At 42.2% G+C, this 15813-nt stretch overlaps 1 protein-coding gene across 1 annotated transcript in view; it reads right to left on the reverse strand.

The window, feature by feature from the left end:
• CDC7 (cell division cycle 7) overlaps positions 1–15813 on the reverse strand; it is a 114113-nt gene that overhangs the window by 79676 nt on the left and 18624 nt on the right. The window contains exons 6-7 of the mRNA XM_029618642.1: positions 12774–13020; positions 11392–11487 (exon numbers count right to left, since the gene is read on the reverse strand). Coding sequence (XP_029474502.1) covers positions 11392–11487; positions 12774–13020 — 343 coding nt within the window. The remainder of the gene's footprint in view (positions 1–11391; positions 11488–12773; positions 13021–15813) is intronic.

Consider the following 15813-nt stretch of genomic DNA (forward strand, 5'->3'; position numbering starts at 1 on the left):
CTTTAAATTGTTCAGTGCCTTGCTGCTTGTTTTCTATCTGGCACCAGTATTAGAGATCACATGACTCCTATTCTGCAAGCACTTCATTGGCTCTCCGTGTACTGGTTCATCTTGAGAGGCACATACCAGACTCCAAGTGAAAGCTTACTCCCATGCTACTGTATTAGGGGTTGTATAGAAAACAAAGGCATAATGGAGCAAATCATGTCCAGAGTTTTCAAACCTAGTGGGAGGGACCCAAGATAAGTGCTTCAGGCAGACAATATTGAAGGGGCCCTGGAATCTGGAAGAGGTGAGATGGAGATAGGAGGCATCAAAGAAGAAGAGGACAGCTGCAAAGAGTCCCCGCTGGGGCCTACTGGCACCTAGATCACAACTGGCATAGGCGTCAACTATACTCCTGGCACCTGTGTCAGTACTGATGGCTCCCAAACAGAAGGAGCCAATTGCACTTCTTCTTTAGCACTGATGAGCTCTACTTAGAGGGAAAAAAGCCTTAGGAGTGCACAGGCTCCTGTGCTCGACCCGTAAACTGTGGCGGATTTGGAATCCAGTGCCACAGGCGGGGAAGTCTTAGTCCAGAAGCTTATACTCAACTTGGCATGGAGTGAGCCCAAGGAAGCCCCACTCCATGAAGAATGTCTCCATCTTCCAAACTTGTTTCTGTTGGGATCTAGGCAACATCTGACCACAGTCATAGCAATTAACTGAGTCATGATCAGATCCCAGGCATTTGTAGTAGATGTCATGGCCATCTGGTGGCTACAAATGCAATCTCTGAAGCCACTGGGTGTGGCTTTCTTGGATGTGGACATAGCAAAAGCTTTTTGGTATAGCACTGAACAGTGCTATTGAAGGGCTGCTGAAGTAGCAAGGCAACCCTGAAAAACACAAGAGGACTGCAAGAATAGGTAAACTGAAAAAACAGAGAGAGGGTACATGTCCAGGTGAAAGCTCAGACAAAAGAAAAAAAAAAGGACTACAGGATCGCGAGAGAGCACATGCGGAAACTCCCATTCATGCTCAGTAGTAATAAATAATGCACATTTTACTGCTCTAGAGAGATAGGTCTATTTGTTGCCATCAGATGACGTCACTTATATGTCATGGATAACTCAGCTCTGCTTGTTGACAGAAAACTGGCATTTCCAAATTTTTTGTCAGATTTGGGTCACAAGAAAAAATGGGAATTAAATAGCTGCATATTTGTCAGACTTCCTGGATGGTCCTCAATGAGGCAGACAGAAAGATATTGTTAATGAGGGAGCGACAGACTGGCATGAATGTCAGAAAGGATTAACACCACAAGAGAACAGAGAAATCCATTTAGCTTACATGGAGAAGGTTCTATTTCAAGTTGCACCTAATGTTAATTATCTACTAAAATTGTTTTTAACATTAAAGAGGAAAGCTAAAAAAATAATGGAGAAGTAGAAGAGAAGTGATTTCATGAGGAAAGAAAAACTGCAGTGAGACTACAGACAGGTCAAATAAGCAAGTTTGCTTACCATAAACTGTGTTTCTGTAGACAGCAGGATGAATTAGCCATGCTGTCTGGGAGCGTCTCGCGACTGGTCATAGGTGGAGTTCTCTGTTAGTACAGAGTTTTGAATTCTCTATGGCTGTGTGGTGAGCTTCCCGCGCGATTGCCTTGTTACCTCAGTCTCTTGTAGCCAAGCGAGATGTACATGGAAACGTTTTGGTAGAATCTGTAGACTGTCTAGGGAGGTGGGAAGGGATTGCATGGCTAATTCATCCTGCTATCTACGGAAACACCGTTGACAGGAAAAAGCAAGTTTGCTTACCGTAGATAGCAGGGCTGAACTAGCCATGCTGTCTGGGAGTCCCAAGCTCCCGGGTTGTGTCCATATAATAAGTTTAAGTTAAGGACACTACCCTTCAATAAAAGGTAGACAGTCTTACTCAGTATGTAGGGTTGACAAAACTGCCGAATCCAGAGCTGCATCGGAAGATGCTTGCTGTCCGATACAGTGGTGCGATGTGAAGGTATGAAGAGAAGATCAGGTTGCCACTTTGCAGATGTCCAGCAGCGGAACCCTTTTTAAATGTGCAACAGATGCTGCCGTTGCGCGTATCTGGTGTGCTCTGTTTGTTGCTCAAAAGCAGAGAACGCTTATTGTAGCAGAATTCAATGCATTGGGATAACCAACTAGCAATGGTTCTTTTGGAGATAGGTTGGTTTGGATTATTAGGGTTAAAGGATAGAAACAATTGAGATGGTCTTCCTTGAGATTGAGTTCTGTGTTTGTAGCAAGCTAACACTCTTTTACAGTCTAAAGAGTGCAGAAGCTTGTCTCTGTCATTATAATGAGGTTTAGGTTGAAAGATTGGCAATGTAATTGACTGGTTTATGTGGAAAGCCGATACTACCTTAGGAAGAAAGGTAGGATGAAGCCGAAGAGTGACCTTATGATAAAATTCTAAATAAGGAGAATAGTGAATCAAGGCTTGTAGCTCACTTACTCTCCGTGCTGATGTGACCGCCACTAGAAATACCGTTTTCCAGGTTAGGTATTTTGTGTGGCATGAATCTAATGGCTCGAAAGGAGGCAGCATTAGTTCAAGGACTATATTGAGTTCCCATGGTATAGGTGATTTTGACACCGGTGGCCTTAGACATAGCATGCCTCTCATTAATCTGGAGATCAACGGATGGTTGGAAATGGGAAGTCTATTATGAGAGTGGTGGAAAGCTGCAATGGCACTAGCATGCACACGAATTGAAGCCAGCGCTAAACCAGCAAGGTAGAGTGTATGAAGATACTCCAGGAGTTGCGTAGCTATTGATAAGAAAGGGTCTAGCCTTTGTGTTGTGCACCATTCCGTGTAACAATGCTACTTTCCTAGAAGCAATGAGAATATCTTCAAGTGGAGTTGGCAGACCCAGATGGTTTAATAATTGCCTTTCAACCTCCAAGCTGTCAGGTGGAGGGATTGGTGCATTGGATGAAGGAGGGACCCCCTTCCTGAGTCAGACATGGATGGTTCTCCAGTGGAATTGGTGGGTGAATGGATAGTCGCATGAGATACGGATACCAGGGCTGTTTTGGCCATGCCGGAGCTATGAGGATCATATCCACTATGTCTTGGATGCATTTTTGAATCGTTCTTGATATTAGCGGGATGGGAGGGTAAGCGTAGAGCAAGCCCTCCGTCCATGGGATGAGAAAGGCATCTAGAGCATGACGAAGTGTGCTCGGGTAAATGGAGCAAAATACTTGTGTTTGACGGTTGTTCTCTGTGGCAAAGAGATCTATCATTGGGTTGCCCCAGCGTTGGAAAGATTCTGGTTGCAACATCCCGATTTAAAGTCCATTCGTGTGGATGAAAAATCCTGCTGAGGCGATCCACCGTGACGTTGTCTAAGCCTGGAAGGTAAGTGGCTTGCATCGAAACTTTGTTTGCTATTGCCCACATCAGTATTCAAAGTGTTTCTCGACAAAGGATCCATGAACCTGACCCTTTCCTTGTTTATGTAGAACATGGCAACTTGGTTGTCTGTGTATACCATGAGATGTTTGCCGCGAACCTGAGGGGAGAAGGTTTGAAATGCCTTCCAAATGGCTCGAAGTTCCAGAAGGTTGATCTGGTGTATGCTCTCCTGCGCAGACCAAAGACCTTGAGTCTTCAGTTTGCTCAGATGAGCTCCCCAACCCCTTCTGGATGCATCCATCGTGAGGTTGAGTTGATGGGGAGGTAACTGGAAGGGTGCTCCCGAGGTCAAGTTGTTGGTGTTCTTCCACCATCGAATATCGGTGCGCATTTGGGTGGTAAGTTGTATCTTGGTTGAGAGGGGCTGAAAGAATTGAGACCATTGATTCTTTAGTCCCCACTGAAGTCGGCACATGTGTAGTCTCGTGTAGGGAATCACTTGGATAGCTGCTGCCATATGACCCAGTAGCTGGAGGATTTGACGTGCCGAGGTATGTGATCGGTTGCACAGATGTCGAGCTAGTGAGGATAGAGTTTGAATTCTGTCCTGTGGGAGGTGTGCTCTCTGTTGTGTTGTATCGATGAATGCTCCAATGAACTGTAGCGTTTGGGTCGGTTGCAGGTTGGACTTTTTGTGATTGATTATGAAGTCCAATGTCACAGACAGTTGATTGTTTGGAACGTGTGAGTTCGTAGAGTAGGCTACTAAAAGCCAGTCATCCAGATAGGGAAAAATCTGGATCAACAGTTGTCTGAGGTGAGCCATCACCACTGCTAAACATTTTGTGAACACTCTTGGGGCTGAGGACAGGCCAAAGGGTAGAACCTTATATTGATAGTGATTGCTCTGAGCTTGAAAGCAAAGGTATTGCCAGGAAGAAGGCTTCATGAGAATATGGGAGTAAGCATCCTTCAAGGCTATGGAACATAGCCAGTCGTTGGGTTGTAGGAGAGAAAGAATAGTCTTGAGAGACGTCTTGTTGAATTTTTCTTTCTGAATGTGTTTGTTGAGATTCCGTAAGTCTAAGATTGGTCGAAGACCTCTGGACTTTTGGAATGAGAAAATAATGGGAGTAGAACCCCTGATTTTCCTGTGCCTTTGTAATTCTTTGAATGGATTTCTGGCTTTGAAGATTTTGTAACTGTTCTTGAAGGTACAGTGAGTGGGTTGATGTATTTCAGGGAATGGGAATATGAGGGAGATCTGGGAGTATTACAAAATTTATTCGATAGCCCTCCCTTATGATGGCGCCAGCGCCATGCCTAGCGCCAGTTTATGTTACAATGTGAACCGATATGATATCCTGGATGAATGTCGGTATATAAAAGTTTTAAATAAATAAATAAATGTTCAGGACCCAAACATCCAAAGTAATCGCCTCCCAATTGCTATAAAAAAGGTGAAGGCAACCTCCTATGTAAGGTGGTGGAGGGGCTCAGGATAGCTCAAAAAGATGAAGTCTGTTTTTGAGGAGGTGCTGGTGTTTGCTTTTGTGGCCTTTGTTGACGAGGTCGTCCACAGGACTGATGAGGCCGAGGTTGGTATCTTTGGTGGGAATAATTCTGTGATCGATAGTTATTGTATGGTTTGAAGGGTACCCTTGAGTAGGGCCTTCTTCCTGAATGAAGGGTAAAACTTCCTGGATGAGGTATGGGGGTCCGTTGGAGATGTGAGTGATAGCACAGCAGTACTCTGTTCTTTAAGAAGAGTAACGGTTCCCCCAAATTTTTCACCAAAAGGATTGTCACCCAGGCACGGTATGTCCACTAACTCGTCAACGCCCTCTCTAATTGCACTTGCTCTCAACCACGTCACCCGTCTTGCCGCTATAGCCGTAGCAGAGGACCTTGCGGAAGACTCAAAGGACTCAGACAGACCGAAGTAGATGGCAAAGCCCTTCTTCCATGTCAGTAAAAGGCTGTGGTAGAGTATTTTCAGAGGTTAAACATGAGGGACATAACCTCTGAAGACATTCAAATAAATACTGGATTATGTAAAACCGATGATGTTGAATTTTTGTCGCTAACATGGAAGAATGGTATACCTTATGGCCAAATTCATCCATAGACTTATGGTCTTTCCCAGGTGGTGAATTTGAATGTAGTTTTGACATTTTTGCCTTTGTTAGAGCAGATTCCACTACTATTGAACTGTGTGACAGCTGTGTAGAATCGTAAATTGTGGAATTACGCATACAGTACTTTAAGTCCATTTTCCTTGATGAGGCTGCGGTAGTAAAGGGTTTGTCCCACATTTTACGAAACACTGTATCTAGCACTGTATGTGGTGGTAGAGCTGTTGGTTCTGGAGGCATTTCAAATATTTTCAGTATTCCTAACACCTCTGACCTAGGATCAGGGATCTTTCTTGTCTCAATATTTAAGAGAGAGCATATTTTCTCTATGAACTTTGCGTAGGACAAGTCTTCGGGAGGGGAATAAGGTTCCGGAAGACCTTCTGGAGGATCAGATGGAACCCTGTAGATGAACCAGGCGATGATGTTCATGGTGAGTCTGGAGTATCTGGTCGATCTGGAATTGGAGATGGTGCCGACGGCTGAGACGGAAGTAATGGAGTTGGCGAAGGTTGAGAAGGCGCAAGCGGAGGCTGAGGATGTGCCATGTTTAAATCTTGGAAAAAAGTATTCAATGCCTGCGAAATCTGCAACTTCGCCTTAGATGCGATAGGTTGTGAAGGTCCTGGAAATTGACCTGTTCCTGAAGGCACTGCTGATATGAGCTCGTCTTGAGAAGGCAGGCCTGAGTTATGGAGAAGCTGAGGGGATTGTGGTCTACTAAAAGAAGATCCATCAGAATCAGAACCCTCGCTAGATGTGGCAGTGTCATGGACGGAGACTAGTTCCACCTGTTGGTCAGAATCTGTTTCACAAGGTTTTGAAGATGTTACATGCTTAGTTTTTGTGACTTTTTAAGATGTTCCTGACTTAGTAGTGAAGACTGCGTCAAGACTGGTGTCAAGTGTGTCGGACTTTGAGGTTGAATCGATAGTTTCGCACGTTTTGAGTCATGTTGCTTTGATGCAGTGTGTGGTATCAGCGCTGTGCGCTTAGATGCGCCTTTGTGCGTCGATCCCTGCGCTGATGCTTTGTGCGCATTGTTGCGCGCACTGTTGTGCGCCGATTTGATGTGCGCACCGCTGTGCGCCAATGCGTCGGAGCTGTGCGTCAATGTCTTGTGCGCCGGTAAGTTATGCGCCGATGCTCCATGCACACATCTCTGCTCCGATGCACCGTTCTGCTTCGGCCAATTTGATTTTTTGTTTCTTGACTTTTTTGGTGTCGAGGAGCGAGAGCGAATGGGTTTAGTAAACTGAAACCCAAGCGGCTCATGAGGGGATTTTTGTGAAAGAGGAGTTGCAGCCTCAACTCCCTTCACTGGCTCTGATGGTATAACAGACCTGGCCGAGGTACCCTCTAGCGAAGCAGGTCTTTTAGACGGAGACTTCTTCGGTGTCTTCGACGGTCCCGGCGAAGACTGTGTGGAGGATATCTTTAGCCGCGCGATTTTTTTCTGCACGCTTCCTCTGGGCTCGGGGAGACATGCAACCACAGTCCCGGCATGAGACTTGGTCATGTTCCGGTCCCAAGCATATGTAGCAGTAATTATGTCCATCTATAATGGACATAATTTTACCGCATTGGCAGTACTTAAATCCGGATGGTTTAGGAGCCATCACTACCCAGAAGAAATGAAGAAAAAACAGAATTTGAGAAAAAAATCTCTTCAGAGAAGAAGAGGAGGAGAAAAAAACCCCACGTGCAGACTGCTCGCTGAAAAAAAAAAAAAGGGACTGAGGTAACAAGGCAATCGCGCGGGAAGCTCACCGCGCAACCGTACAGAGTTCAAAACTCTGTACTAATTGAGAAAACTCTGCATACTGACCGGTCGCGAGACGCTCCCAGACAGCATGGCTAATTCAGTCCTGTTATCGACGGGAAAGCAACAATTCTGTCAATGCATGTGTGCAACTATTCTGCAGATATACACAGATCAGAACTACAAGTAATCAAAGAATAAAAAATGCCTAAGTAGACTCTCATTAATATTTCAAAATGGATATTTACTGACCAGTGGCTGGGATCCATAACATCAGGAAATGTTGACTTTGGAAGGCAACGAAATATAATTTAAAACAAAAAAGGAAGAAAAAACAAACACCTTTTTGTGTTACTTCTTCTTTCAAGTGGCTAAATACATATAGTGCTGGGCTTTAGAACTAGTAGTCATCGCAAAAAAAGTCTGGGGAATGCTTGCTCATTCTGCAGATACTATTAATGATTCAAGAACACATGTCACATTCATCTGATAATAAGCAGGTTGTGGGTACATATTAAGATAGAAATACAAATAAACCTACTTTAAAATATCTGTATGTGAATGCCAGAAGCCTGAAAAATAAGATTGCAGAGTTAGAATGTATGGTGCTAAAGGAAGGTATAGACATAGGAAACATCTCAGACACTTAAGGGAAAGTAGGATAACAAATGGGACACTGTGATACCAGGGTACAAATTATATCAACATGACAGGACGGATAAGATTGGTAGAGGGGTGGCACTATACAGTATGTTAAGGATGACAGAGTTGAGAAGGATATAAGTTTTGCAGGAAACAAACAGCACTCCACAGGAAGAGTATAGTAGTGGAGATATATATTATTGCCTGCCTGGCAAGGATGGAGAAAGACTGCAAAATACAAACAGAGATTAGACTGGCTAACAAAATGGGCAATACAATAAAAATGGGAGATTTCAAGTACGCAGGAATTGATTGGCAGGATTCACATGAGGGCATGCAAAGGAGGTAAAGTTCCTAGATGCCATCAAAGACTGATTCATGCAGCAGTTGGCCACAGAACCAAGAGGGGGAGCTACATTAGATCTAGTTATCTGTGGAATGCAGGACCTGGTGCAAGAGATAAAGGTGGTAGATCCGCCTGGCAACATGATCATAATGCAATAAAATTTGACAATCACTGGAGAGCAAATACTAAGGAAAACTACTGTAGTAGCATTTAACTAAAAAAGGAGGACTATGATAAAATATTTTAGGAAAAAAACCTAAAAGGAGCAATTCACAAGATTAAAAATTTGCAAAAGGCATGGGCATTGTTTAAAAGTATCATCCTTGAAGCCCAGATTAAAAAAAAAAAAAAAAAGGTACTCCTTGCATCAAAAAAGGTAGAAGGAAAACCAAATGACTGCCAGCATGGTTTAAAAGTGAGGTGAAAGAGGCAATTAAAGCCAAAGGGTATCTTTAAAAAAATGGAAGACAGACTCAAATGAGGAAAATAGGGTAGAACATAAGCACTGGCTAGTTAGAAGTAAAAAAGTAATTAAGCAGGCTATGAGAGAATTTGAAAACAAGACTGCCATAAATGTAAAAAGTAGTAATAAAAATGTATCCAAGTACATTCAAAGTAAAAAGCTTGTGAGGGAGTCACAGGATAAAAGGGGTGCTCAGGGAGGACAAAAACAGCAGAAACACTATATAATTTATTTTCCTCTATCTTTACTGAGGAGAATGCCAAGGTTCTACCCACACCATAAACATTTTTTTTGATGGTAATAACATATGTTTTGCCATCCTGGGTCAGACCAAGAGTCCCATCCTGTTTCCAACTGGGCCAATCCAGGTCACAAGTACCTAGCAGAATCCCAAAGGGTAAATAGATTCCAAGCTATTTATCCCAAAAATAAGCAATGATTTCTGCAACTCTGCCTTAATAATAGTTAATGGATTTTTCCTCCAGGAACTTGCCAAACCTTTTTTAAACCCAGCTAACTAATAACTTTTACCACATCCTTTCACCATGAATTTCAGAATTTATTTATATGTTGAGTAAAAAAAAGTATTTTCTCCTATTTGTCTTAAATATATCACCTAGTAAATTAATTGCATGTCCCCTAGTCTTTGTACTTTTTGAAAACGTAAACAAGCTGATTCATGTTTACCTGTTTCAATCCACTCATTTTATAGACCTTTATCAATTTCTCCTTCAGTCATTTGTTCTCCAAGCTGAAGAGTCTTAACCTCTTTAGCCTTTCCTTATAGTAGAATCGTTCCATCCTCTATCATTTTGGTCCCCCTTCTCAATACCTTTTCTAATTCCGCTATATCTTTTTTTCAAAGTGTGGTCAAATCATGGAGTGATATAGAAGCATTATGATATTCTCTGTTTTATTCTCTACTCCTTTCCTGATAATTCCTAGCATTCTAATTGCAATCTTGGCCACCACCACACACTGGGCAGAGAATTTCAACATATCGATAATGCCTAGATCTTTATCCTGGGTGGTGACTGCCAATGTAGAAATTTGCATCATGTAACTACAATTTGGGTTCCTCTTCCCTATGTATATCACTTTGCACTTGTTCACATTAAATGCCAATTGAATGCCGAGTCTTCCAGTCTCAAAAGGTCCTCTTGCAAGTTCTCACAGTACTCTTGTGATTTAACAACTTTGAATAATTTTGTATCAGCAAATCTGACCGTTTCACATGTTATTCCCTTCTCTGGGTCATTTACAAATATGTTACACAGCAGCAATCCCAACACAAATCCCTGGGGCACTCTGCTCCAATGAGAACACTGACCATTTAGTCCTACTCTCTGTTTTCTATCTTTTAACCAGTTCTCAATCCACAATAGAACTTCGCCTCCTATCCCATGACTTTTTAATTTTCTCAAGAGTCTCTCTTGAGGTACATAAAAACACAAGATATGCCATACTGGGTCAGACCAAGGGTCCAATCAAGTTCAGTATCCCAAGCCCAACAGTGGCCAATCCAAGTCATAAATACCTGACAAGTACCCAAAAGGTACTTTTGTCAAATGCTTTCTGAAAGTCCAGATGCACCGTTTCAACTGTATCCACATGTCATCCAAGCTGGGGGGTGAAAAGTGGCGGCTGATGCCAGAGGACTTGCTGTCTGCCCTGCCTTACCTCTCACTGGTTCTTCTATCTGCTCGACATCATCTGGCTCAACTGTGAGAGAAAAATTCAGGTACTTTGCTGTTCGTGTTGCCGGCCCGATTGACAATCACAGTTCACGGCTCCCGATGATGTCATCCGAGCAGGGGTAATGAAGAACTGGCGGCTCACGCCGGATGCACCGTGTGCCCCTTTGTTGCCACACAAAGGAGCACAACAAAGAAACTCCTTTTTTTGCTCCTTCGTGCGCAACAAGTGCTGACAAGTACCAGGATTTTGTTATTGATGGCAACTTAATCAATGATTGTTCTCCCTTTGGAGTATAATATTCCAGTGATAATGAATCAAGGTCAGTATGGTTATCTTTTTAATCTGAAACGACATTCCTTTCATCGGCGGTCATCTTGTGATATCCAAATAACGTGTGTCAATTCTAAGGTTTCCGTTCCCAATGAAGTATGTTTTGTTAGTGTTCAAAGTATTAAATAAAAATTTCAGATCATGTTCAATTTACATACTGAAGAGCAACCTGATTTTTTTTTCTGTATATCAGAGATGTGGTTACTTAATTCTGATTTTGTGACTTTAAATCATATTTGCACAACAAATTATGCCTGCTTTTCCCAACCAAGGAAGAGGCGCAGAAGTGGAGGACTATTGTTCATTTATAAAAGTGTCATTGAGAAACTGAATATTTTAACTTCCTGAATTGTAACTATTCCATAATTAATCTGCAACTTTGGATCACTTCACTACTAGGTAATGAGGTGAAAGTAATACAGAACAGTACAGCCAAGTTATTTTTGGTCACTTGTCAGATGGTTAAGCTGACTGCCAGGTATTTCTCCCACACTATTCATAATCTCTACTCAAGTACTAGTATATGAATAGTAACAATAATGCACTTAGATATGTATGTCATACTAGCAATTCCAGTTCATCAAAAATATGACTGTCAATAATGCTGTACCATTCTACTTACCCTCATTGTGGTGTTCTGCTGAGAAACAGGGCTGTTGATATTAAAATTTCTCTCTCCAAAAACAGAGCGCTGAGCAGAAAGGCTTGCAAATCCTTCCTATACAACCGACAAAAACAAATACAAAAAATATTTCTCTAATAGATTGCTAAGTTGGAAAGGGTAAAGTTATATAAAGAACAATTTTCAGAGACATTTACCTGAGCAACAGGCTGCCCGAAAATTGCTCATCTTTAACCCAGCTAAATATGCAGGGTTCCTGAACTTGCATACTTTTAGCTGGATTAAGGGGAGGCATTCCCAGAGGCCTGTTTTGATTGGGATCGTGAATTTGTTTAGACAGAGCTATAAACACAATCATACAGCAATATCAAGAACATAAGAAATTGTCATGCTGGGTCAGACCAAGGGTCCATCAAGCCTCAAAGTGTGTTTCAGAAACACACCCAGTACTCTGCCTCAGGGATGGGCACATTTATATTCCCTTGCTCCCCTTCCACTCGCAGTGGGGGAAAATAAACACTGGGATTTTACTTGCTCAGTTCCAATAGAAGAGAAAAATGTAAGAAAGACTTAACATGTTAGATTTTAATCTGACCAATGTAAGGACATTTATGAAGAACATGTGGGAAAAATTTAGGCTCCTGGCATCAGTATTTCAAGATGGGAACACTCCCAGATCTCCGACATCTAGGAATCACTCTCAAAAATAAAATGGAATACAAGCACGTCTTTTCCCTAGTGCTAACACAGAATCATACGAAAAAAAGCCAAGTGGTTTGAACCCTCAGGAAAAGGGATCGGTCCACCCCTGAGTACACTGTACACTTGATAAATTCATTAGACATGTTTAGCAGTTGCAATGTGTTTAGGTTGGAAGATAAACCAAGCTCTCAGATATCCTGGGAGATGTACTCAAAATTCCAATGCTCCCTTAGAGTCTGTGCATTAATATATATAGCATAATACATTCACAGGAGAACTGATTTTCTCCAAGGCCTTGCTTCTTGGTGTCAAACATCTAGCTGCCCTGTAACCCCTATTGGTCTCATTAAGAAGCTGGTGGGGGACTGCACAGCTACACTATGTCAGCTGGGAGGGGTGGGGGATGAAACACCACTGGCAAGACAGACATGTTTTCTTGGTGTACAGCAGGTTCCAAATTTTCAGAGAAACTATTTTTCAATTGAAAAGTAACTTTCTCAAATGTTCCCTGAAAATGAATGAGAATATACATTTTTTTGCTATAAATCTGAAAATCAGAATTACTGTACAAATCCCACAAAAATTGTATTATACAATATCTCCCCCTACTGGATCAAAGTAGCACAAGAAAAATGAACTAGGACATAATCAATGGAAAATAAAAATAAAAGACTCCGAACCTTTCCATCCCTTCCTGGTTTGATTTGTATTTGCGAGAGTGACCAGGGCCTTTTAGCAGCTGGCTTTGCTGCCGATTGCTGAGCTAGCTCTGGAGGTGTTATAGCACTAAGAGAAGCCCCATTTCCTGTTATTCTGTGCCGTTTGTTTTGTGAACTTCCCTGCTGGCTTTCAGACTGCACAACCTTAAGAAGTTCTATTTTTGTATCAAAGGTTCCTTGAGCCAAACCGAAGTCTACTAGGGCGTACCTAAAAACAGATTTTAAAACAAGTTACTCAGTTTAGAACAATGTCCTATAGTTGAATCAAGGTTTATGAATTGTTACATCATATTACAATACTCAATCCATTTAAACTGTATTATTAGCTAACCAATGTGCTGTATTATACAGAAACTATGTATTGTATATCATATAAAAAAAAAGTGTTTAATGCTGCTTATTTACATTATTCAGCTACTTTAAAACAAATCATCTCACAATGACCTAGAAACAGAATGAATCAGCCCTTTTTAAAGTCTATAAAGTTAACTGAGGCACTGAGACAGGGATTAGCATCATTTTGTGACATCATGCCAAAAAATCCATATGGTCTCCAAAAGAGAGGTTGATCTTACTTCCACCCAAAGTGCTGCCACCTCCAGCTTCTGGCTACCTGCTTCCTCTAATTCTAGCAATGCATTTTCAAAACTTGTGGACCAAGTCTGCTAATCTTATGTATTGTGAGATTGGCACAGGCTGGTCTATAATTTTGAAAACAATTGTTGACTGTGGTGTTGGCAGTGCAGAGCGAGTACTATGGTGGATTCATGGAATGTTGGCCTTGACCCTGAACTTCTTGCTACTAGAACCAAGGCTTGCAGGCACTGAAGCCTCTCTAGAATGGTCATCACTTCAAGCCTCTTGGACTGAGATACACAAAGGACACCAAGAAGACAGAAATCAGACTAGTGAACTCCAAGAAATAACCCATTCTGCACCACATCCTCAAGCCACTGGTCTGATGCGAGGTGGCTCTGCTTGTGGTAATACACTAGAAGGTGAATGACTAGCAAGACCATTGAGGAGCGTGCCCACTGCTCCTCAGTGGAACAAACGAGTAGTTCCTGAAGTCTCAGAGTTGTCATTCCATGGTTTTCAGGAGCCACAAAAGGACTGAATACTTTCTCTACATCTCTCTATTGGAGAAGAGGCGACTGCCTCCCCGATCTGGATGTTCTGGCCTCCCTGAAGTGGTCAAAGCCTTCGACAGACAGATCTCATGACCTGTTATCTTCCAAGAGCTTCTAAGCTTTCGTCTCACCTAGATCCTTTACAATTTCTATAAACCTTCTCCAAACAACAACCTCCCTCTAAAAGGACTTATATGCTATATATTCTACCCAGAGATGCAACCATAACAGCATCCTAGCTCCAACTGCAGAAGCCCCTCCAAGCCTTAGGAAAGTCAGTCCTGAGGCAATTTGGCTGCCTCCAGACTTTCTGGGGGCTGTTACATCCAGCGCAAAACTGCCTAAGCAGCTTACTCCCCACAAATGGAGATCTGAACTACTAAGGCTATGGAGACTCAACCTTCTTATCCTGAGGATCATTAAGGACCATGCTCCCTTCCACAGGATAGCTGTCTCGCAGGTCACAGTTGAAACCAAGATGTCGATCCACAGCAACTAAGAAAGCCTCTATACAGTGGCAGAGGATACAGCTTTTTCATGGTTTTGATGCCCTAAAGCTTCCTATCAGGGAATTCTTACTCCACCAAAACCATGCTTTCTACTGCCTTATGGACAGGGAAAGCTTTAGAAGCTTGCAAAATCCCTTGAGGAACGGATCCCTCACAGAAGCTTCCTCAAGCCTGGTCACTAACATTCAGAGCGAAGTAACCACTTGGGAAATCAAGAAGGCAATCTAATCCTTATAAAATAATGAATGACCAAAGAGTCCTCTCCCTCTGAGAACAATTCTCCTTCTTTTAAGAAAACCAGAGGACTTAACTCCTCCAGTTGTTCTTCCACCCCAGGATCAAGAGGAATATCTTGGAGAAGATGGCCTTCCCCCTACTCTGGTAGGGAATAATTACAGCAAAAGATTAGACTTACTTAAATCAGATATGTATGTCTCAAATTTATATAACGGAGTAAAATGTCTATACCTTTTGGAGTTGAATAAAGAGTTTTGTAGCAGCATGAATATACAATGGCTTTAAATATGGTAGATATCCCCTATAAGTTAGTGGTTTAATAGAGTAAATCATTCTTGTTGCAATGGTCTGGAAAGGCTTTATGTCTAGCCCAAAGCTGATTTGCACATCTCAAACATACTGCCAACTAACTACCCCACTTAAAGAAGTAATTTATCTCAACACACAATTAAACTCTGGAATTTGTTGCCAGAAGATGTGGTTAGTGCAGTTAGTATAGCTGTGTTTAAAAAAGGATTGGATAAGTTCTTGGAGGAGAAGTCCATTACCTGCTATTAATTAGGTTGACTTAGATAATAACCATTGCTATTACTAGCAACGGTAACATGGAATAGACTTAGTTTTTGGGTACTTGCCAGGTTCTTATGGCCTAGATTGGCCACTGTTGGAAACAGGATGCTGGGCTTGATGGACCCTTGGTCTGACCTAGTATGGCACGTTCTTATGTTCTTAACTTACGCTGATCAGGAGAACATAAAAATGTCTTGGGTTTGGTTTTAGGCTCTCTCTCTCCCCCTGCTGCAAATGTGTTATCCTTCTGGACAAAAATCGGGGTCCTGTTGCAGCATGGAGGTTAGTCAGCTGGACCTCTGGTGGGCAAATGACAGGTTAACACCACTGTCTCAGGCAGCAGATCCAGAGCTTACAGGAGTCCCTGTAAATTTTGCAGGTAGGGGACAGAAGTGAAAATTGACTTGGCTTGCAAAAGCTTGTGCCAAAATAAGATTAAGTATGATTAGGAATGTACTCCAAAATTAATGGAGCAGGGCTGGGCTGAGCAGAGCTCAGTTTTGAAGCATTTATGAGGCTTTATTAAAAAGTCTCATGCAAAGTCTTGGGGTGCAA

This window comes from Rhinatrema bivittatum, chromosome 10, assembly GCF_901001135.1.
Source record: "Rhinatrema bivittatum chromosome 10, aRhiBiv1.1, whole genome shotgun sequence".
NCBI lineage: Eukaryota > Metazoa > Chordata > Amphibia > Gymnophiona > Rhinatrematidae > Rhinatrema > Rhinatrema bivittatum.